At 46.3% G+C, this 24,954-nt stretch overlaps 2 protein-coding genes across 3 annotated transcripts in view; both read left to right on the top strand.

Moving 5' to 3' along the window:
• eif5 (eukaryotic translation initiation factor 5) overlaps positions 1–3,014 on the top strand; it is a 52,100-nt gene extending 49,086 nt beyond the window's left edge. Inside the window, exons 11-12 of one of the 2 annotated variants that reach the window (XM_038777484.1) lie at positions 416–556; positions 798–3,014. In XM_038777484.1, coding sequence (XP_038633412.1) covers positions 416–556; positions 798–893 — 237 coding nt within the window. In that variant the 3' untranslated portion in view covers positions 894–3,014. The remainder of the gene's footprint in view (positions 1–415; positions 557–797) is intronic. The other variant, XM_038777479.1, reaches the window with a different exon arrangement.
• A 19,243-nt stretch (positions 3,015–22,257) lies between these two features.
• The window catches only part of mark3a (MAP/microtubule affinity-regulating kinase 3a), a 236,405-nt gene continuing 233,708 nt past the window's right edge, over positions 22,258–24,954 (top strand). Inside the window, 1 exon segment of the mRNA XM_038777504.1 lies at positions 22,258–22,927. Coding sequence (XP_038633432.1) covers positions 22,877–22,927 — 51 coding nt within the window. The 5' untranslated portion in view covers positions 22,258–22,876.

The following is a 24,954-nucleotide window of genomic DNA, read 5'->3' on the forward strand; positions in this document are numbered from 1 at the left end:
GCGCCACATGCTGCCCTTAAATTGCTCCATATAGTTCAATGGTATGGGCAGATAGGGTGTCCCCCACCCTGGACCTAATTATGTATCTGAAAATGAGCTATTGTGGAATTTTTGTAAGCCTTTTTGGATGCTCTCCATATTTTGATTGGGCAACAATTCTGCATTTGTTTGACATTGAATCTTAACCCTGTTACAGAATTCTCCTTTAATCTAGTTCTAAATTCACTCCTTTTTTGTTCTCCCAAATTTTTACATTACTAGCAATTGGGAGCAGTACCAAAATCTGTAAAGGCAGTTGATGAGTGCAAAAAACCTGAAATTGTGCTCCTCCCTAAAATGTTGCATTGCGGTTTCTATAGGTTTTGGTATATTAATGTTGTGCAGATCAGAAATTAATTTAAATCCTCACGAACAGGTATCTAAGAAGTATGTCCCAAAGGAACTTGCCAAAGAGATACATGCAAAGGCGGATCCATTTATTAAGTGGTTAAAAGAGGCTGAAGAGGAATCTGAAGAAGAGGAAGATGAGGAAGATGACGCAGATAAGGATGTGGAGGTAATTATTTGGAACTCTAATTTCATAAACTTTTGTGATTTGATTTCTATACAACTTTGAACATTAACAACCAACTTTTTGAAGTGAGTATAATTGACAAGTCTAAACTTTCTAGTGCAGTGCATGCAGCAGTAGCATGAGTAATTGCCTTAATTTGCAACCACATCAGTGGGCTTTAGCAAATCTCCTTTTTAAATGTCCTGTGTTTCTAATTGCTTCTCTACATGTATTTTGCTTGCAGGTAGTTTACGACAGCTCGGCAAGAGAACTAAAAGTGGAAACTGTGAAACCCATTAAAACAAAAGAAGAAGAAGATATAGATATTGATGCTATTTGATGTGTTGCTTACAGGGGGAAAATTCACCTATTAGATATCTTGCCGTGGAGAAGTCACAGTAATGAAGAAATATTCCTGTATTTAAAGTGCAACTGCTGAATTCAGTCTCTGCTATTCAAATTCTACAATGATATTGCTCTAGGGACACTTCACCGCCACTACCAATTATGAACTCTTTAAGACAGTATGTCCCAAGTCTAAGTGGTAGAACGGTCCTGCTAATCCAACAGTTGTCAATTTCACTTTTTTTCTGAATGCTATTGGGTAACATTTACTGCACATTTATACAGGGATGTAAATTACAAATTAAAGGGGTTTGTGTTCTGTATTCTAGCACCGAGTTTTTATTTTGTGCATAATTGTAACTTGCCAACTAGTAATTTTGGGATTTTTTTTTTACTCCCCTACTTGCAATACAACTGGTGTATGTTGGATAAAGCTGCCTTTGCCCCAACAAATACCGTATGATATTTTGTTAGGCTATTTGATAAGAGGGCATCACAACTGAGCTATTGCCCGATGATAATGGTCAAGTAGCGGTCAGTTACTTAGTATTGGAAAAACTGATCTGTGCAATATTGATAAAATCGCCTTGGATGATGGGTGAACTGTTTAGCAGACCACTTATGAAGGTCTGTTTGGACCATCACCATTGCATAACTAACTCCCAAGCATCCAGCAATTTGGAGTTGTAACATGAATCTTAGCTTATGTAATACACGCAGTAGAAAATTTGTGGGTGTAGTACTTGGTACTCATGAACATAATGTGATAATGGAAGTTTTTAACTTTAGGTGGGAATACCTATCTGTGACATAGCAAGTGAGGTGAGGTTATTGACATTTCCTTACCTGCTGAATCTAAATACATAGTTTAAATACATAATTCAATCCATCTTGATTCTGTGTCCTTTCATTTCCAATTTTGTTTTTTTCACTACTATGTCCAACTTTGGTTGTTAAATCAGCTTATTGTTCCAAAGTCTTGCATGGATATAGCTTGGGCAGTGCACTTTTTTCATTGCAAATTAAGTTATCCATTTTAACCCAGAGCAGTTTAGAAATCTTTCCACTCTTTGAGCTGTCTCATTTCTGTGCAGTCTTGTGTAACTAGTTCAATGAAATGTTAATTTACTGCTTCATGAAATTTGACTTGATTTTGGGTTATATTGACTTAATTTGGGGATATATTATTGATTTAACATTTTGGTAGCAAAGTCTGGGAGAGCAGAAAAAGGTTGAGATCTAAGGGCTGACTTCAACTGCTGCTTTTGATCTCTGCACATCTACAGATGGAAATTAAGACTGAATACCCTCTTTTTTGGCTACAATGCTCTGAGGACATGTGGATAATGGAAAACCCAAACTTTTAATTTGTGTTTAGCTTGGAGATGGTCACTACCCAGAGATATGGTGTCTCTCTTTCCAGTCACTCCTATTTGAGAAATCTTTTGAAAGTATGAACTTTGCCATACTGAGTCATACATGGGCAGTTAAACTTATCCAGCTGGGTGAGGGTGAAGGATATCTCATTTTGAGCTTTCCCATCTTTTGAAAAGTGCCAGTGAGTCATGGGTGGTGTGCAAGGAATAAAGTTAAATTGTAAGCCTTGTTGCCTTTTCAAGGTACCAAATCCTCTTGTCATTTTGAAAACACAGCTGTTGTCATTGACTGCCGGGCTCTGGAAAATGTTGAGAACCTGTGTACCATTAATTACTGTAATTATATTTCTCCTTTGGTTGTCCTGCTCATGGAGTGTTCATTTGCATAGCAAGCCAACTAAGTGTCAGCTACAAAGGATTTGGTTTTTTATGAATATTTGCACCAAAACATGGCCTTGGCCAAGGCAATTATCCATCTGACAGAGTTGATCTTTCATGTTAAGGGAATGTTGTAAGCCCTTTTGTCATGACAACCAAGCTACAATGGCTTTAAATTTCATATGCATCTTGTTGAATATCTACAGCCTGGCCTTGCATCTTGACTTGAGGTTATTAGAATTCGAATGGATCATAGAAATTTGAGTGCCGAACTAGCCAAAATTTGATCAATTTATATTCTAATGTTCATGTAGAAAATATTGCATGTCAATAAAGTTAGCTTTGGTTTTGTGAGTTGCCTATAATCTTGTTTGCTTCTTGTATTTAAGATATTTTCCCCACAATGGTATCTCTTTTCTCTGCCCCCAGGTTATTTTTTTGTTTGGGGGGGGGGGGGGGGGGGGAAGCTTACTAGCTGCTTGACTGTAGGAGTCTTGGATCTGATTTCCGATAGCATAAATTGGTATAACAGCATGTCTCCCTGATGTGGTTGAGGAACACGAGGCATTTTAATTGCCTCAAGATAATTTTTTTATGTGTTCTTTCATGGGATATGGGTGTTGCAACTTGCACATGTTGCCCTTGAGCAGGTGGTGAACCACTGCAGTGTGTAAGAACACTGCTGTTTAGGATGGAGTTCTAGGATTTTGACCACTGACTGATGGAACAGTGATTGGTCTAAGGATGGTGGCTTGGTGAGGAATTTCAAGTAGCTCGGTCAACTGGCATAGGTTGTGGTAGTCTTGTGTTTGGAATCTGCTGTCCAAGGAGCCTTGAGTTGCTGCGGTGGATTATACACTGCTGCCATTGCATTCCATTGACTTGAGAATGAGTACAAGGAATGCCAGTTAATATTTTGATGGGTTTTCTGCTACCTGCGTCTGCTGTAATTACATTTACAGTAAGCAAAATCACTTGACCTGGGTGCTTCAATCCTCATTGCACCCCATATTTAAACCTAAATTTTTATCCTAGAAGGTTGTTGCCAGAACAGAACTGTCCCTTGGGAACTAAGAGTTGACCATTTGATTTCTTTGATCTTGTTTTGCCAATCTATTTGGCTGAGCTGTATCTACTCCATTTATCCACCTTTTCGCCATATCTTATTACACCTTTGCTAACACATTATTGATCATAGCTTCCCAAGTGTTTTGGGAGAGCTCAATATCCATTGCTTTGAATAATGTTTACATTGTTCTCGCTGCTTTTATTGCCCCTTTTCTTAAATTCCTGCCCCATTGAACCCTTTCAGAATCTTCTGTTGCTCATCCTTCCTGTCCTCAGGATTTAACTTTTCATTATAAATTTGGAGTTTCCAATTTAGCATGTCCAATGCACCTACCCTGCACATCTGGGTTGTGGGGGTGTGACCCATGCAGACAGGAGGAGAATGCAAACTCCACACTGACGGTAAGTTGGGATCGAACCCGAGTCCTCAGTGCCATGAGGCAGCAGTGTTAACCACTACCACCATGCTGGCCTGAATGTAACCTTTTTTTAAAATCCTTATCCATCTCGATCTGCCTTTTGAGCCTGATTTTTTTTTTTTTTTCTTCTCTTTCTCCCCCCCGGCCCCCAAACTCTGCTGTGGTTACCAGAACACTGCAGCATTGAAGTTGGAATCTGAAGGCTCTGCTGGCTTTCATTTTGCTTATGTTGTGTACCAGTTTCCATAGAATCCCAACAATATAGGAGGCTATTGTCCCATCAAGTCTGCACTTGATTCTGAAGAAACATTGCCTTGGTCCACTCCACTGCCCTAACCCTGTAACCGCCTAACCTAAACATCTTGGACCTGGGTCCCTGGCATTGAGGCTGCAGTGCTAACCATGCCACGAATATTTTTTTGTGTGCGCATGGGGTACACAAATCCTTTTGCTCCTCGGCTCACTCGAGTGACCTCCCATTGTCCCCATGATCTCCATCTGCCAGTTAGGTTCTTGTGTTTCCCGTTTGTAATTTCTTGTTGCCATCTGCATTATTTACTGTGCTTCCTAAGTAGTGCCACATGCATTCACTGAATAACCTTTTTTGCATCAGTCAGCACTAGCCCCAGTACAAATGAACACCGCTTGTCATGTCCTGACAATTTGATTGTAGAGCTATATGTGCTATTGTGTATGCTTCAATTTTGTGGATCTTGTGTGAAAGTTTGGTTGTGCTCGTCTAAAATCAACTTATTCACCAAGCATAAGCTACACATCTAATTCATGGTTACTCATACTTTTGTTTCTTTAAAATTGTACCCAATTTTTTTAAGTCCTTAGTGATGTGAGGCAGCAGAGCTAACCACTACACCACCACCGTGCTGTCTACTCATCCCTTTGTACCATGAATAATTTGTTTTTAATATGAAACCACTTACAAAATACTCCATATGACATAGCAAAATTAGGCCCATCGAGTCTGCTCCACCCTTCAATCATGGCTGATTTTCTCATCCCCATTCTCCTGCCTTCTCCCCTGATTAATCAAGTCTGTCTTAAAGACACGTGATTTGGTCTCCACAGCCTTCTGCAGCAGAGTGCTACAGATTCACCACCCTCTGGCTAGTGAAAGTCTTCCTCATCTCTGTTAAAGGATTGTCCCTTCTGAGATTGTATGCTCTTGTGATGTGAGCATTATTTAATAATCTGCCCATCAAGAATTCAATATGATGGTCACCTGGAAGAGATTCTGGAATGCTACTATAAGACATAGAAGCAGAATTAGGTTACGGCCCATCAAGTCTGCTTTGCCATTCAAACATTGGCTGATATTTTTATCATCAGGCCCATCAAGTCTGCTTTGCCATTCAAACATTGGCTGATATTTTTATCATCAGGCCCATCAAGTCTGCTTTGCCATTCAACCATGGCTGATATTTTTCTCATCCCCATTCTCCTGCCTTCTCCCCATAACCCCTGATCCCCTTATTAATCACGAATCTATCTCTGTCTTAAAGACACTCTGTGATTTGGCCTCCATAGCCTTCCACAAAGAGTTCCACAGATTCACCACCCTCTGGCTGAAGAAATTCCTCCCCATCTCTGTTTTAAAGGATCGTCCAGCCTGACATTTTCTTCACTAGTCTCTCTTGCATAGTGTCCAACATTTTCCTTAATTTTAAAACGTTGAGACTTGGATATTGCTTTTCTATTTCTTGTGCTTCATTTCCGTTATTACATTTCCTTTACAATGTTGCTTTTAATAACTGCTGGCTTTCCATTTGTGCAAGCTGTTTTAGACTGTCTCTTACCTTGTTAAATATTGATGCACAAGGCTGTAATATACTGGTTTTGACTTGTGCCAAAATGTCTTTCCACTGTTGGTTTATCCATTAATCGTTAAACCCAGTTTTCTATTTGTTTCCTGCCTGGCTGCCTTTTGAAGCATATCTTAAATACCTTGGTCTGTGACTATTCAGTTGTGTTCATGTTGCATGATGTTCCCTTACTGACAGATAATGCTAGTTTACTTACTAAGTTTAGTGTGGCTTTGTCCCTTAACTGTTAAACATTTTGTCCTAGAATGCATTTGAAGACATTTTCTTCCTGTTATAACCATTTTTTTGCCACATGCTTTGTCTTTATCCTTGCACCCTTTTGTACCTGTTTCTACCACCTGATCCTCCATACTGAAAATCTTTTAAATACATTTTTGGGATGTGAAGGAACAGCAACTTGGCTCCAAGTCAGGATGGTTTGTTGCTTAAACAGGAACTTGAGGTGATGGGTGTTCCCATGTATCTTGCTCTTGCCCTAGGCTGCAGCAGGTATTGTACATTGCTGCCAGGCCTTCTGGGTGCAGATTGCCCCTTTGCCCCTATCATCTACATTCCCACTGGAACCTTGCCAAACCCACAGGCGAAGGTGACCTAAGAACTTTCTCAAATCACTATCAGTGCTTCAGCTCAAATTCATTTAACGAAGGAGTTCATGAATCTGGTTTTTATTGAGTGTAGTGGGCACTCGTGAGATTAAGGAGAATGTACCAGTCCTCTATAGAATAGATAGTTGGTTGCTTTGGAAGTCTCGAGTTGTGTTGAGGGGAGTCTTATTACTACATCTGCAAAGCATTGCATGAACGTGCAGGAGGCATTTATTGGTCAAAAGAGATTTTTTGAGCCTTCCAATGAACTAATGGTGCTGCATTGAACAGGGCACTTCTACCAAGCTTTTAACCCCCACAGGGACTATTCCATTGAATCCCTACAGTGCAGCAGGAGGCCATTTGGCTAGTCAAATCTGCACTACCCTACTGCAAGAGTACTCTACCTAGGCCCAGTCCCCCACCTTATCCCCATAAAAATCATAGCCAATCCACCTAACCTGCACATCTTTGGACTGGGAGGAACCTAGATCACCCAGAGAAAACCCACCAGGTATTGGGAGAACATGCAAACTCCAAGCAGTCACTTGAGGCCAGGATTGACCATAGATCCTTGGCACCAGCAATACCTGCCACTGCTGCACTTACTATCTTGGAAACTAATGTCTAGTAGGACTGAGCTGCAACGTGGGTTCTCTAGATCTCACTTTCTTTAGGGACATAATCTGTCTAATGCATGTATGCTAGCATAGTGATTATGCTATGGGCAGCACATTTCTCCACTGTCTCAAAAAAGGATTTGGGCAGAAAAATCGGTGAACACGAACAGAAAAAGGAACAATGACAAAACATTCATTTCAATGACTGAATTCTGCCTGCCAAGGACAGAGGGAGACTATCCCACCTCTGTAAGCCAGCCTTCTGGGAGGCACAGTGGTTAGCATTGTTGCTTCACCGCTCCGGAGTCCCAAGTTCGATTCCCGGCTTGGGTCACTGTGGAGTCTCATTTACATGGATTTCCTCTCGGTATTCCAGTTTCCACCCACAGTCCAAAGATGTGCAGGTCAGGTGGATTGTCTATGCTAAATTGCCCTTCATGTCCAAAAAAGGATAGGTGGAGTTTTGGGGTGGCGGTATGGGCTTAGGATGCTCTTTCCAAGGGCCGGTGCAGATTCGATGGGTTGAATGGCCGCCTCTAAATTCTACGCACACAGGTGATCTTAAGACATAAAAGTTATCCTCCTTCATTTGCGTTCTAGGAGAGGCAATTGGGGGAGCTGCTGTTTAGATTAGTAGGGGAAGCTTTAGGTACCTAGGCATTCATGTGGTGTGGGAATGGGACGGGCTGCAGAAGTTAAATCTGACCCGACTAGTAGACCAAATGAAGGACGAGATGGGACGTGCTTCCATTGTCACTAGCTGGGAGGGTGCAGACGGTGAAGGTGACGGTCCTCTTGAGATTCCTGTTTGTATTTCAGTGTCTCCCCCATCTTTATTCCGTGGTCCTTTTTTTTAAACAGGTCAACAAAGTGATCACTGGCTTCGTTTGGGTGGGCAAGACTCTGAGTAAGGAAGGTAATGCTTGAGCGGAGTCGGGGAGAGGGTGGGCTGGTGCTGCCAAATTTTAGTAACTATTACTGGGTGGTGAATACAGCCATGATCAGGAAGTGGGTGGTGGGGGAGGGGTCGGCGTGGGAGCATATGGAGGCGGCTTCATGCAAGGCACCAGCTGGGGGCGTTGGTAACTGCACCTCTGCCGTTCCTGCCAACACGGTACTCCACCAACCCTGTGGTGGTGGCGGCCCTGAGAGTCTGGGGGCAATGGAGGAGCAGAGGGAGCATTGGTCTGGTCCCCAATCTGTAATAATCACCATTTGCCCCGGGAAGTATGGATGAGGGGTTCCGGATATGGCAGAGAGCAGGGATTGAGAGGATGGGGCATATGTTTTATAGAGGGGAGCTTTCCAAGTATGAGGGCGCTGGAGGAGAAGTTTGGGTTGGCGAGGGGAAATAAATTCCGGTATCTGCAGGTGCGGGACTTCCTACGTAGACAGGTGTCAACCTTCCCGCTCCTACCGTTAAGGGGGATTCAGAACTGGGTAGTTTCCAGAGGGTGGGTACGAGAAGAGAGCGTCTCTGACATTTACAAGGAACTTATGAGGTCAGAGGACACAGACCGAGGAGCTGAAGCGCAAGTGGGAAGAGGAGCTGGGAGGAGAGATAGAGGATGGTCTTTGGGCAGATGTGTTGAGTAGAGTCAATGCGTCTGCAACATGTGCCAGGCTCAGCCTGATACAATTCATGGTTGTTCACCGGGCTCACATGACAGTGGCCCGGATGAGCAGATTCTTTGGGGTGGAAGACAGGTGTGTAAAATATGCGGAAAGACCAGCGAACCATGTCCACATGTTCTGGACGTCAGAATGTCATGTCCATGCTGTTAAAAACAAGGGTGGTGCTGAGTCCAGAGGTGGTGATTTTCGGGGTGTCAGAAGACCCGGGAATCCAGGAGGAGAAAGAGGCTGGCCTTTGCCTCCCTAGTTACCCGGAGACGGATACTACCTTAAGGGACCCAAAGCCCCCGAAGTCAGAGACCTGGCTATCGGACATGGCTAGGTTTCTCTGTTTGGAGAAAATCAAGTTTGCCTTGAGAGGGTCACTGTTAGGGTTCGCCTGGAGGCCGACTTCTTCGCGGAAAATTAATCGTCAGCAGGGGGGTTAGTTTAGCTTAGAGTAGGGGATAATAAAGGTGGGACCTGTAAGGAAGGGAGATGGCTTTTGCACTATCTTCATAGTTTCATGTACAAAGTTTATTTTGTTGTTACAATACCAAAAATACCCCAATAAAATGTTTATTAAAATAAAGTGATCCCTCTGGAACAGCTTATTCATTGAAACATTCCAAAGAACCACTGCTAGTTAATGGAAGAGCTTTTTTCTTTGTTACAGGTTGAATGTATATTATTTTTTTAGCATCTTTGGGTGAATGTTGATACGGAATCAAACATGATTTTGATTTCATTTCCCCATAAAGCTGCAACATTTGGAAGTAGGATGATGATGGGGGTTTTTAGACATCTTGAAGATATTGACAGTTGGTGAGAACAGACAGACATGAATTAATTTTATATTATGTCAACTTTTATTTGATTTTTAAAAATGCTTGAAATACTGTAGCCACCTGGGGTGGCCACTGCCCAACACAAAATGGAAGATTGCAAGGAATGCAGGGAAAATGGACATTTTGGAAAGCAAGCAGCTTGCAAGGTTTGTGTATTGGGACGACTGCAGAAACCGGTTTTGACTGCTGCAGAGACCAGACAGCACTGTGAAAGAAAATCCGTTAACATATTAATGAGGCAATACCGGGCGAGTCCCAGATACAATGGACACAAGTTAGCACAAATTGATACATTCTATGGAAGGCCAGACCCAGAGAAGCCCAAAACAAAGGTCCCAAGAACCGCCCCAGCAACCAAGGAACTGCCCTAGGATTGGGGGGTTCAAACATATCATAGAATGTACAGTGCAGAAGGAGGCCATTCGGCCCATCGAGTCTGCACCGGCTCTTAGAAAGAGCACCCTACCCAAGGTCAACACCTCCCCCTATCCCAATAACCCAGTAACCCCACCCAACACTAAAGGCAATTTTGGACACTAAGGACCATGGCCAATCCACCTAACCTGCACATCTTTGGACTGTGGAAGGAAACCGGAGCACCCGGAGGAAACCCACGCACACACGGGGAGGATGTGCAGACTCCGCACAGACAGTGACCCAAGCCGGAATCGAACCTGGGACCCTGGAGCTGTGAAGCCATTGTGCTATCCACAATGCTACCGTGCTGCCGATTGGGAAGAGACCCAATTGATTCCAAGCAGGTAAGGGAGTCCGCCCAAAGGGGCGCGGACCCCCTGGGACCTATAAAAGAAAGGTCCTACACATGGTTCGGTCTCCTGTCTCCGGGCTCCTGTCTTCTACAGCCGTCGAGCAACAGCCACCAGCAAGTAAGTGCCTAAAGACAACAACCGCTACCAGACATAGGCACTCCTGACACCCTGGGCAACTGATAGCAATCCGAAGTCTGCAGACCAGAGCAGAGCAAGAGGCCTTGTTCCCTGACCTCGCAGTTCCTTCGAGATAAGTATTAGTTGTTTAGCGGTAGGAGTAAGTTTAATTCTTTAGCGTGTGCATGGGTAGTTATTATAATTGTGTTATAATAAACTCTAGTTATTTGGACTTACTAATTGGTGTACGGTTTTATTGCTTTGAACTTCACCTTGAAACTTGTGGCGGTGTCTTAACGGCACCTGGCGACTCCAGAGCTTAGAACGAGAAACAGAGCCAAGTGAGTGATAAGCACACTCACCCAGAACGACCAACAATACGCTGCAGGTCTGGCAGCATCTGTACAGAGTGAGAGTTAATGTTTCTGAATTATGACGCATCTGTCCTCCACCTCTGGGAAGAACCTACTCATTCGGTTTCTTGTTAAGTGGGCTCTATGAACCACCTTTAGTTGCATTAGGTTGAGTCTTGCACATGTGGAGTTGACCGTATGTAGTGCTTCTCTCCAGAGGCCCTACCCTAATTCAAGCCCCAAGTCTTCCTTCCATTTCTTCCTCGTTGCGTCCAGTACAGTGTCGGCCCTCTATCAGTCATTTGTACATGTCACTACAGTTTCCTCGACCTAGAATGTCTGCATGCAGTAGTTCTTCTAGTAGCATCCATCACAGGTACGTCCTTGTCTCTTTCCGTCGGAAGTTTTTAAGCTGCAGGTATCTGAGTTTGTTGCCCTTAGCTAGCTGGAATCTCCGTCAGTTCATCCAGTGTTGTGACCCTGCTATCTCTGTATCGGTCCCTGACAGTCGGTGCCGCCCCCATCCTGTCTTCACCTTTTAAAGGTGGCGTCGGTGAGTGCTGGCGTGAATCTAAGCTTAATGCAGATCGGGACTTTGTCGGACATTTCGGTCAGGCTAAACTGTTGTAGCTGGTTCCAGGTCTGGATGGTGGCTACCACCACTGGGCTGCTGGAGTGTTTTTTGGGTGGGGATGGCGAGGTCCCCCTGCATGAAGCCTCCTCCGTGTGCACCCACTTGGCTTCTGGCTCCTTACTCCATCCCATTACTCTTTCTGCTGTTGCTGCCCAGTGGTAGTACTATAGGTTTTGGACGGTCAGCCCTACACTGAACTTAGTTTTCTGTAAGACCTTCTTTGGGATCCCAGCATTCTTCACCACCCCTCCCCCACCCCATTCAAACACCATGATGAACTTGTCCAATGAATTGAAAAAGGCATTGGGGATATAGATCGGGATGGATCTAAGAAGGGAGAGGTACCTGGGCAGCAGGTTCTTTTGATTGTCTGAACGTTCTTTTTATCGTCTGCACTCTCCCTGCGAGGGAGTTAGCTGTCTACCTCTGCAGGTCCTTTTTGACTTCCTCTATCAGGCTGGTCAGGTTCAACTTGTGAACCCCCGTACAGTCATGAGTGGTTTGGATCCCCAGGTGGCGGAATTGGTGTTGGGCTTATTTGAACAGCAGTTCCACGAGTGCTGCCCCTCTCCCTTGCGGGTTCACCAGGAAGATCTTGTTTTTGCTCATGTTGAGTTTGTAGCCAGCCCGGGAAGGCACCGAACTCTTTCAGGAGCATGATGATACCTTCCATGTTGCTTTGTGGGTCCAAGATATAGAGGAGCAGCTCATCCGCATAGAGCGAGACTCTAGTCTCTCTGCCTCCTCTTTGGATCCCCCTCCAGTTCTTTGCTGGTCAGAGTGCGGCCGCTAGTGGTTCGATCACTAGGGTGAACAGTGGGGACAACGGGGCATCCCTGCCTTGTGCAGCTGAAGGTACTGGAAGTTGGTGTTGTTTTTCCGTATGCTCACCATGGGATATAGATATAGAACAGTACAGCACAGAACAGGCCCTTCGGCCCTCAATGTTGTGCCGAGCAATGATCACCCTACTTAAACCCACGTAACCTGTATACCCGTAACCCAACAATCCCCCCCATTAACCTTACACTACGGGCAATTTAGCATGGCCAATCCACCTAACCCGCACATCTTTGGACTGTGGGAGGAAACCGGAGCACCCGGAGGAAACCCACGCACACACGGGGAGGACGTGCAGACTCCACACAGACAGTGACCCAGCCGGGAATCGAACCTGGGACCCTGGAGCTGTGAAGCATTGATGCTAACCACCATGCTACCGTGAGGCCCCTAATGGATGGTGGTACAGGAGCTTCACCCAAGCCCGAACCGCTCCAGTACCTCTGTCGAAGGCCTATTCTGCATCCAGGGAGACGATCACCTCAGGTGTTCTCTCCCCAGATAGGGTCATGATCACGTTCAGCAGGCGCCCGATGTTCGCTGTCTACCTTTGATGTACCTGTTTGATCCTCTACAACCACCTCTGGTATGCATTTCCCCAGCCTCCTGGCTAGGATCTTGGCCATTATTTTGGTGTCTATGTTTAGTAGTGAGATGAGTCTGTATGAACCGCACTCTGTTGGGTTTTTGTCTTTCTTAGGTATTAGCGAGATTGAGGCTTGTGCTAGAGTATTGTGCCCCTCGCCAGCGAATCTGTGAACATCTCCCGCTGGTGTGGGGCCAATGCTGTTGTGAATTTTTTGTTGAGGTCAGCCGGGAACCCGTCCAGTCCGGCATCTTCCCAGTCTGCATGGAGCTAATACACTCCATGATCTCTCCCAGTTCTAGCAGTGCTTCCGGGCCCCGTTTTCTGTCCTCCCCACAGGATTAGTCCATCGAGGAACTGTTTCATCCCCACGTCCCCTGATTGGGGCTCTGAGGTTTACAGCCCCCAGTAAAAGGTCGTGTTAGCCTTGTATGGATCTGTTTCCAATGTGCCTCTGCTGTCTCTAATCTACGCAATCTCTCTAGTAGCTGCCTGCTTTCTCAGCTAGTGGGCCAGCAGGCTTTGTCTCTGTATTCATATACGATCCCCTGTGCCTGGTGGAGTTGGTGCACCGCTTTCCTTGTGGAGAGCAGGTCAAAGTCCATTTGTAGCTTTTTCTTCTCTGCCAGGTGCTCTACAGTCGGGGTCTCTGAATATTTACGGTCTATCTCCAGTATGAAGCCACTCTCTCCTCCCTTTCTCTTTGCGCTTTAAAGGCAATAATTTCCCCTCAAATCATGGCCTTTAGCACTTCCCAGAACGTGGAGGGTGAGACCTCCCCATTTTGATTGTTTTTTGTATATTCAGCTATGGCCTGTGATACTTTCTTGCTGAAGACCTTGTCGGCCACTAGTGCAGTCACCAACCTCCATGTGGGGCGTTGGGCACTGCCTGACTCCAATGACACATCCACGTAATGTGGCGCGTGGTCGGAGATTACGATTGAGGAGTATTTCACTTTGACCAGCCCTAGAAGCACCGATTTCCCCACCACAAAGAAGTTGATTCTAGAATATATGTTGTGCACTGGGGAGAAGGAGAATTCTTTCTCCCCTGGGTGGGTGAACCTTCAAGGGTCCACCGCCCCCATCTGCTCCATAAAGTAATCAAGTTCCTTTACCATGTTTCTTTTTTTGGGGTTCGACCGATCTGTCCTTGGGTCCTGTGCACAGTTAAAGACCCCGCCACATGATCAGTCAGTGCGTCGCTACGTCGGGAATTTCTGCCATGGTATTTTTAATGAATTTTGTGTTGTCTCAGTTGGGGGCGTATACGTTAACGAGTACTATGGGTGCCCCGTCTAGGGCCCCGCTGACCATGACATATCCCCCAGGGTCTGAAACTATCTTCGTCGCCTTAAACATCGTCCTCTTTTTGAACAGTATTGCCACCCCCCTGGCCCTAGTCCCGTAACAGTAATGGTAGGTCTGTCCCACCCAGCCCTTCCTTACCACAATAGGTCCCGCTCTCTCAGGTGTGTCTCTTGGAGGAAGATTATGTCGGCTTTGATGTTTCTTAGGTGGGTGAAGACTCTGGATCTTTCACTGGGCCGTTAAGCACCCTGACGTTCCAGGTGACTATCCTGGTGGGGGTGACTTTGTCCCCCCCCCCCCCCCCTCCTGTAGATTAACCATTCTTATCTGGTGGACACGTCCCTTTACTCCGGGGTTACCCTTTGTCCTGGGACCAACCACCATGGCCACCAGCAGTACGTTCACCATGTGTATTTGCCCCGCACTCTGGGGTTTCCCTTTGTCCAGGGTGCGCCCAACATGGCCATCAACTGTGGGTCCGCCACGTGGGTAGGCCCCTGTATTCCGGGATCTTCCTTAGCGCAGAGACTGTACTAGGTGGTTGTTTGCAGTGCTTCCTTACTCCGGGCCCCTGGTTGTGGCCCTTTGTAACCATATTGCTGCCTTTGCGCTGGTCCTGTTTTTTTCCCCCTTTTCCTATGCCACCCTTCCTCCCTCCCTAGTCCCCCTTTCCTATGCCACCCTCCCTCCCTCCCTAGTCCCTCCTCTGTCCCCCTTCTCCCAGCTTTATTCCCTTTGCTCCCCCATCACCGCTGTTCGTTTCCCCCCCACTCACCCACCCCGAGGCTTGGCACTGTTCCCCCTGTTGGAGGGGTGGGGGGGGCTTTATCTGTTGCATGCTACCGGCACTAGCTTTCCTGCTGGTGTGGTGACCCCCACCACCCGGGAGTTACACTCTTGTTTTTCCCTCACCCACTCTCTGTAGTTCCTGCCTGTTCTTTCCCCGTCTTACCCTGCACTCTTCCCGCTTGCCACTCCGCTTTCCCTTTTCCGCTGCTCTCTCTTTCTCTCAAACGAGGCCACGTTCTCCCGTGCGAAACGGTCTCTTAGGTGGTGGCTTGCTGCTTGTCGCTCAGGATGCACTGGGCGGGGGCGGGGGGGGGGGGAGGGAGAGAGAGAGGTACTTCTTCTTCCCCCCCCCCCCCCCCCCAGCTAATCGCCGTGCTGTCATTTTTTGCCATGGGTCCTTTATCGCTTGCTCCAATCCGCACTCCACGACAAACTTGTCTGCCTTGGCAGGGGCTGTGAAAATATGTTCCTTGCCTTGGTTTGTGACCCAGAGCTTTGCTGGGTACAGCATACCAAAGCATATGTCGTCCTTGCACAGTGCTGCTTTTGTCCTGTTAAATCCCGCCCATCGCTTGGCCAGGTCAGCCCCAATGTCCTGGTATATTCTTATTTTGTGCCCTTCCCTGCTACAGTTCTTGGACTGCCTGGCCCAGTGCAGGATTCTTTCCCAGTCCTGGTACCGGACAGTTTGGCTATTACTGCCCTGGGTTGTTCCCCGGCATTGGGTTTCGGGCGTAGCGACCGGTATGCCCTCTCTATTTCTGGTGGGTTGGGGAAAGTCTCCCTTCCCACCAGGTTGCCCAGCATCTGGGCTACGTAATTTGTGGGGTCCCTGCCCTCGATTCCCTGTGGTAGACCCACAATCCGCAGGTTTTGCCTCCTTGAGCGATGCCCACAGTCCTCAATATTACCCCTCGGGCTGCCCTGCATCGCGACCAGCCTCGCCACCTCTTTCTCCAGCATCACGATCCGGTCAGTTGCGGCTTTCTCCAGGTCCTTGACGGTTACTTCTTGGGCTTCCAGTCTCTTTTCCGCTCTGCTCAGGGCGAGCTGTATTTGGCCCAGCATTTTGTCCACCGTGTCTTTCACTGCAGCCTGCTTGTCCACTTTTATCTCCAGCTGGTGCTTCCATAGTGCCTCCTGGTCTCTGCCCAGCCCCTAGACTGGCTTTTTCTTGGCATTTTTCCCTCCTCTTTCTTCCTTCCCCCATCTTACTAAGGTTGGGGAATGAGTTACCGGGTTTTCTGGCGCGTTTTCGTTAAAAAGTGGCTAGTTTTCAGGTCCACGGGAGGAGAGCCACCTGACGTCTGACTGTTCAGTACATCGTCACCGGAAGTGTATTACCATACCTTTCTTACAAGCCTCCAGTATTTCCTGGTTTATACTGTGCCCCACTGTGGAACTACTATTTGGGGACCTGTAGATTACTCCTACCTAGGTCGTCTTCCCTTTGTTATTTCTTATTTCCACCCAGACTGATTCCACATCTTGATCTCCAGTGCTTATATCATTTATCATTACAGCACTGATCTCTTTCATCACCAGCAAAGCTGGTGAAAGAAAAGAAAAAGCTCCTTTTCCTTTCAGCCTATCTTTCCAAAACACTTGAGTACCCTTGGATATTCAACTCCCAGACATGGGAATCTCCAAAATCCTGGGTAAGTGTTGACGCTGGCTTCAATGGGTCTTCAATGGGCCCAGATCGTACACGGCCATCGATCGGTAGCACCCGATCGCGGGCTTGGCTGTCGTGGAGCCCCTCCCCGGAGTCTGATTCCCCCCTGCACCCCCCCACCCCCCCAGCAGGACGGCCACGGGTCCGAGCTCCCGCCGGGTGGTACCATATGTGAACCACACCGGCGGAACCCGGTGGAAACTCAGCCGGTCGACCACAGAGAATCGCCGCGTGGGCCTCTTTCTACGACCCCTGACTGGCGCCACATCGACCGCCCGCACGTGACTGCCGCTGATTCTCAGGTCGCTGGAGTATCGCGTCCCAGCGTCAGAATGGCGTGGCAGGAATTTTCAGTGTCAACGACGATTCTCCGACCTGATGCAGGCTCGAAGAATCCCGGCCATGGTCTCCTTATAACCATGTCTCAGTAATTGCCACCATTGGGCAGCATGGTGGCACAGTGGTTTTAGCACTGCTGTCTCACGGCGCCAAGGACCCATGTTCGATCCTGGCCCCGGGTTACTGTCCATGTGGAGTTTGCATATTCTTCCATGTCTGCATTGGTCTCACCCCCACAACCAAAAGATGTGCAGGGTAGGTGGATTGGTCACGTTAAATTGCCTCTTAATTGGGGGAAAAAAAGAATTGGGTATTCTAAATTTATAAGAAAAAAAAAGTAATCTCCGCCAAATCATATCCGTTTATCTCTATTTGAGCCTATGACTTACTAATTTTGTTCCGAATACGTCCTGCATTTAGATGGAAAGCTTTTACATTTGTTCTACTGCCAAATTTCTCAACTCTTTTATAATTTCTTGATGCAAAAAGATGTTCACCTGTTCTGTCCCTCACCTGTATTTACTGGTAACCATCCGCCACAGCCCCAACCTGCATTCCTTCCTCCTCCTTTAATTTTGGTTTTCTAATTTTCCCTGCAACTGAACCCCCCACCCCCACCATTCAGTTTAAAGCCCTATCTACAGCCCTGGTTATGCGATGGTCCCAGCATGATTCAGATGGAGACTGTCCCATTCCCAGAACAGGTTCCTCCTTCCCCTGGTGCCAATGTCCCATGAATTTGAACCCATTTCTCCCACACCAATCTTTAGCCACGCATTTACCTCCCAAGAGGCACAAGTAAGAGAAGGCCGGAGATGCAAATAGACAAGTTATGTTCTGGCCAGGATCTCACAACTGAATCTGCTGGAAAGAACTGTTCAGGAGTGTCCACAGCAGAACAGAGCAGTGCTAGTGTTAGCTCTGTACAGAGTTCCAGGGCCTCTGGTTAAAAGCCCACAAAGAAGAAACTTAACTAGGGAACAAAGGAGTATAAAGAAGATTTCTTGAGGTTTAGTTGTGTTAATTGCGCCAATGCAAATAAGGGTACAAAGCCCATGTGTGTTATAAGCAGAGAAGTACTGGCAAATGAGAGAAGTTTCAGATTTTGAAAGAAAGCAGTGGGTGAAAAATTCCTTTTGAGGTTGAGACCTCAGGGTCAGTTATTAACTTGCAGCTGATGTCAATTGAAAAGAATACACTGGTATACCTGACCTGTGGTAGCACATTAAAAACATGCCATAAGTCCATCAGGCTGCCAGGATACTGGAGTAGCATCTCCCAGGAGTATTGAGTGCTGAGTAAAAGACGGATTTTGTTGCTATTTCCCTTCACGATGACCTATATGTGCGAGGATGGATTTTGTTATCACCAAGATGAACTTGGCACAAAGGAACTGGCTGAAATCTGCACCTGATATGCTCTCCTCCTGTGAACCTGATTGGAGTGAGATTGTGAGAGCCAAGCAGGCTCAGCTTTCGCACTGAAAGTAAGTGAACATGGTGTCTGTCATGAAGGTTGGCCAGCATGGGTCGCGAAGGTTATCCCGCATGTGTGCGAAGGTTGGCCAGTCTGAGTCCCGAAGGTCGGCCTGCTGGCAAAATTTGGTCCCGGGAAAAAAAGTTTGAAAAACATCTCATTACGGGATAAAGAGTTACACTGCTGATCAGTCATGACCTCATTGAATGGCATAACTGAGGGTGGCACGGCGGCACAGTGGCTAGCACTGTTGCCTCAGTGCAAGGGTCCCAGGTTCCAATACATCCTTGGATGACTGTGAAGTTTGCACGTTCTCCCTGTGTCTGCGTGGGTTTCCTACGGGTGCTCCAGTTTCCTTACACAATCCAAAAATGTGCAGATTAGATGCTAAATTGCCCCTAACAGTTCAAAGGTTAGGTGGGGTTACGGGGATAGGGTGGGGGATTGGGCCTAGGTAGGGTGTTGTTTCAGATGGTTGGTGCAGAATCGATGGGCTGAATGGCTTCTTCCTGCACTAGGGATTCTATGAACTGGCTTTAAGGGTTAAATGATCTACTCCTGTTCCTATATTACTAAAATTGTAGCTGCATCTTCAAAGCCAGAGCAGGCACACTTTGCCAATTAGTCATCTATGGCAGCATGGTAGCACAGTGGTTAGCACTGTTGCTTCACAGTGCAAGGGTCCCAGGTTCGATTCCCGGCTTAGGTCACTGTCTGTGCAGAGTTTGCACTTTCTCCCCTTGTCTGCGTGGGTTTCCTCCGGGTGCTCTGGTTTCCTCCCAGAAATCCCGAAAAACGTGCTGTTAGGTAATTTGGGCATTCTGAATTCTCCTTCCGTGTACCCGAACAGGCGCCAGAATGTGGCGACTCGGGGCTTTTCACAGTAACTGTATTGCAGTGTTAATGTAAGTTTACTTGTGACAATAAAGTTTATCATTATTATCTAAAGGTAAAAATCGACCTCAATGGACTTGGGCGCCATGAGATTCTTGATCTCGCCAGAGGAGGGAGGGACAGTGATAAGATATCTTAAATTATGTTCAAATATGCAGTTGCGATGGTTGCTTGAGGCCGATTTTGAATTCAAGCAGATTTCAATTTGCCATCCACACATAAAGCTAGTGTTGAGGGGATCATTTTCACATTGAAATGAGACTCGCATAGTTTTTATAACAACGACATTTCTGCAATGCCGTTTTTTTTGCCCAAGCAGCTAGTTGAAAATCCAACCCATTTCCCCATATAGTCCAAGTTTTGCCAGCACCTGGCCAGGCCACTAGATGGAGCACCTCCTATTGGATAGCTTTAGTTCAACTCTTTCATTGTAACTGCGCAGAAAGCAAGATCAGATTTTTGTTGCACTGTTCACAGTCTACATACAATATAGATACTGATGAAGGAGGTCATTTTAGCTCATTTGTTCAGAATTTTAAAAACATATATTCCTCTCATATCAAATTATCTCTTGAATGAACACATTTTTTTGTCTGACTGTCACACCCAGAATAACATTCCAAAGGGGCAATCTTAACCACGCACATTGAGGGCAAACTGTTAAAATCGCCGGTGACTTACCTAGTGACATTCTGTTCCCTTCTCGCAATGCTCCCATTTTAAACTGTTTTCCTGAGCAAGTGGGAAAGACATCTACCATACTTTAAAACGTACAGACTGGACTCTGATGAAGTCATTGGGAATCTGAGCACCATTATATCTGGTAGCCTGCGTGGGGAAGCCATTGTAACCATTCTACCACGTGAAACTAGCGGGAAGTAGATTCGGGGCCAGAAGAAGCCCAAACAAGAATGTTTTAGAAGTTTAAAAACAAAACTGGAGTCAGGAGGGGCAGGATTTCCCACAAGGAACGTTGAGTCACCTCTGCCCCAGGAAATATTATTTCATCCTTCAGACATCAAACTGCTTTACGTGCACTATTGTGAAAGCAGGTTTTCCACTCTCAATGCCAGCCACGATTTCACAAAGTTCTTATCCTTTGGTCCCCTGGTGCCAGCCCCCTGCTGCCTAGGCTCTGCCATTTACCGCTAGTTACGGGTAGGCAACCAACTGAGGACATGCTGATGAGGCCCGTGAGCTAAGATGACCGGTGCTTCTCTCTGCCAGGGTCAGGAGTTTAACACCCATATTGAACTCTGCCTACCTGATTCCCACTCTGAATTAAAATTGGAGCTTGTGTTGATCCTTTCACAAAGAAATTCTTCTGACACTTTGAAATCTTCCTAGCTGAGGTATGACACACAAGGATAGTCAATGACTCTGATGGCAATAGGGCTAAAATAATATTATATCCTGTATTTAGTGATTAAGATCACGAACACTTTATAAAGAACAATTCGTTGCGCCTCTCCCTTTTGTATGTTTAAATGTCAGACGTAGAGAATGGAACCTTTTTTCTACTTTTGCAACTAATCTGCAAACGTCGCTCCCACCATGGAGGGTAAACTGCCATTAGTCACTTGAAAAAAGAAGTTTAGTACACCTTATTTCCTTTACCAGCCATCCTTATGATTTTTAAAAATAAACCATGGAGGGGATTTGTGAGGCATTGCTGGTCATTGTAAAACAGTCAGTGAACACAACAACGTACACCAGCAGTTTCGAAACAGGCTCATGTAGTGTCGATTTTCAAAAAGCGACAATGCACTCACCTGGATTGGTGCAATACCAGATAAAATAATGCAATCGATTAACAAGAGTAAATGTTGAGGTTGAATGATTACATCTGCAAACAGCAATCAGACAAAAAGCGAAGAACCTGTCCCATGATCTCCTTGACTTATTTTCTCTAACTGATGACCACCAGACAGCAGGGCAGTACCCTATAATTTAAGGCCCTCCCTAAATCTAGCTCTTTAACCAATGTTTTGGTAACCCTTCCTAACATCTCCTTCTTTGTCTCGGTTTCCACTTTTGGTGGATTCAAGCCTCTGTCGGAAGCACTTGTGTCAAAGGCATTAAGTGAGTGCGATTTGTTGGGAGGCAATACAAGGAAGAAGCATGCGTCAGAGCACCGAGGCATGCGGGCCAATGGGAGAAATATGGGTTTCTCAACATTAAAAGGAACCCACTGAGAGGTGACCTAGATATCACAACGCAGGATGAACCGAATACTCAATACAATAGGCCAAGCTGATCCGAATCAGTGAGTCTGACCAATTCCGCTGGAAAAACGTCTGTCGATGGGCAGTTCTTTTCACTGAACATCAGAGCTCTGTTCGTTTAAACGGACTTGCACTCCGTCTCAACTTATTTGGTAAACATTTAAAAAAAAAACCCCGGCGCTGACAAAATAAGACAGGAGGCGGGGCGACGACACGGATATTATGTGTATGTGATTTCTGTGCCGGGGTGCGAGAGAAGGTAACCCGATTGGAAGAGTTTTAAAAAAAATAGCCGCATTTCCACATAGGTGGAGGAATTAAAGAGCGGGGCCTAGTTTAGTGACAGATTGTGAGCAGCCTCTCCCCGGCCGGTGTCTCCTGTGAGTTTACCCAGTGGAGGTGGTGTTTGCTTCGGGACCAGGCTCTGCTCACTCGGTTAATCCGCCCGGTCGGTGTGAGGTTTCCCTGACGCACTGCGGCCCCGGGCCCCAGCCTCCTCGGCCCTCACCTGTCCCCCCCCCCATGCCCGCAGTCCGCCTCCGGCCGCCCCTTTTCCGCTGCCGGTAGCCGGCCGGCTGACGCGTTTCCTGCCGCTCTTCCCTTGGCTTGGCGAGCCAGTCGGAGCGGGGCGGCCATTTTCACCCGGACCCCACCTCCCCTCCTCCCTCCTTGCCCACACCCACCGCCACCCTCCAGGCTCCACACCCCTCCGGCGGCCTCGGGACGACGCTATCCCCACCCCACCACCGGCGGTCTCCATGTTAGAGGGCGAGGAGCGGCTTCCGACACGTCCCGTCTTTCGCCTTCCGGAGCCCCCGGGGCCGGGAAGCTGTGCGGCGGGCCGGCTGCCTCCTCCTCCTCTGGCCGCTGAAGCCGGGCCTTGTTATCGAGGCCGTGGGAAGTGAGCGAGTGAGTGGCCCCGGGGCGGCGGCCTCTCGGCGCTCGGAAACAGTTGCACTCGGAACATCTCCACCTAAATCTCTTTGCACATTCTCCTAGATGTCGGGGGGGAGGGGAAATGTGGACGGAGCTAAAGGATATTCGGCTTTGCTAGAGGCGTGAGGACGCTGCTGGATGTCACTCGGCACAGGATCACCTCAATCCCTCGGGCCGACCTCCGTGGAAGGCCACCGCTTGTGACCGTCTCGCCACTCATGTCCTGTGGGATCCAGTCTTCTGCAATTGTTCGGGCAACAGGGCTAAAGAAGGAAAATAAAACAAAATGTCTACTCGAACGCCATTACCTACAGTGAATGAACGCGAAACCGAGCATGTAAGTAATCTTTATTGGGGCGAAAGGGACGCAGGAAAATGGGGATATGGGATGTCGTGCACCCCGGGAGACTCAAGCGCCCAACTTGGCCTTGGTCATGCAATGAACTTGGGCCACCGTTTGCAAATGTTCTTCTGCCAGCCAGCTGGGATAGTTGGGTTCTTTTGGCCAGCTTATTTTTTTCTGGAGACGATTTAGGTGCCCAGTTTAACGAGTTCGCCTCCTCTTGCTGAGTTGTGTGTGTGTGTGTGTGTGTGTCTCTCTGCCTTCCCCACCCCTCACTGTGTCAACACGGGCGGCCTCGGGAGCTGACAGGTGTCAGGGCGCATCGCGGAGGCCATGGATCTGACTGAAGTGTCAAGCGAGCAGCCAATTCACTTCTATGGAATTGATAGTTAAATAAAGAATTGAGAGGCCACCCAGTTTATTTCAATCATTGGCTTGGTATTATATTGTTATATCTGTCATGGGGCTTCAGGAGTATGCGGTAACTCGGATATCTGTTAGCAAGCAGGATAATAATAACAATCTTTATTGTCACAAGTAGGCTTACATTAACACTGCAATGAAGTTACTGTGAGACGCCCCATAGATGAGAGGTAAACTTTTAAAGCCCCACCAATTTTGCTACCGGCCACCATCATCTTTTAAAATAGGAGAACATGCTTGTTACAAGTATGGAGATCAGAAAGTGTTAAGGATACTTGGAGTTGCATACTTTGTGCATTCATCACAGAATTGAAAATGATCAGTCTCTAATTACGCCACTGGAAGGTTGATTTGAACAAGTTCCACTGGTAATTCAAAAGCTTCTTTTCTGTACTTGGGATTATAGGGGACATTATGTTGGTTCTGATTCTTGCATAAACTGGTTTGCAATTATTATAACCATATACATTATCACCAGAAATTGAGTAAAGCATAATGGTTGTTTGTAATTGTCCGTTTCAACTGCAGAAACATTCGAGTGCAATTACAGGTTTTGTCCTTGCAAATTTATTTTGTCTGGAAAACATTGATGTATATGATACAGAGGTGATGAATTGCCATGTATAAATTCACATTCTCCAGGCCCAAAATGCTTTGTAGCCAACAGATTAACTCGAGTATAGCCATTTTGTTTTGTGGCAGGCAATTTGCAAACAACAGGATCCCACCAATAGTAATGTGACTTTATAGTGAGTTGTTGTGGAATGAATGTTTTGCAGGACATTGGGAGCACTCTTTGGGGAAAAAGTGGGCTTGAATTCACAACCTTCGAATGAGAGGAAAGAGCTGCGCCACTTTAAGATTATGTGCCCATTACTGGTAGTAGTGGAGTAAATTTTAGACACTGCTACCAGTTGTTTGTTTGATTTGAGGTGAGATATCAACATTATCTTCTGTTGATTAAAGGGAGAGAAAAAGGAATTTTGGAAAAAAATCTTGTGTAACATTGAAGTCTGTTTTGAAGGAATAATGCATGTTTTGTGGCAATGTTTTTCTATGTTGATATGTAGTGTGTGCTGTGTGTGTGCCTATATAGTGCTCAAACTTTTGAAGTGTAGTTACTTGTAATGTGGGGAACATGCCAGCTGATTTGTCACAACAAGGTCCTACCAATAGCAGTGAGGTAATCTGTTTTAGTAATGTTGGTTGAGTGATATTGATATGTGCTGACCAGGACATTGGGGGACCTGCCCAATTTTGTAAATTTTCAGTTACACACAAAGCTCTTGTCAAATTTTCTTTCTCTTGGCTAATTTCATCTAAAATCTGGATGTATTATGAGGCAATATAGTGGATTTTTCAGCCTTCTGAGATGATGTTTCAAGGTATCCAATGTATTCTCCAGATACAATTTTGGGTTAATTTGTCAGATAGGCTGTGCTCCGCATCATTTGGTAAAGAATAAAGATGCAGGTTTCGATTTGTGGATTTGGTCAATTTATGGTAACTTGTGGGGAAATAGTGGCATTGTAGGAATGTCACTAAACTGGTAATCCAGAGGCCCAGAAACAATGCACACTAATGTCAATTCATAAAAC

The sequence above is a fragment of the Scyliorhinus canicula genome, chromosome 2 (genome assembly GCF_902713615.1).
Source record: "Scyliorhinus canicula chromosome 2, sScyCan1.1, whole genome shotgun sequence".
Lineage (NCBI taxonomy): Eukaryota > Metazoa > Chordata > Chondrichthyes > Carcharhiniformes > Scyliorhinidae > Scyliorhinus > Scyliorhinus canicula.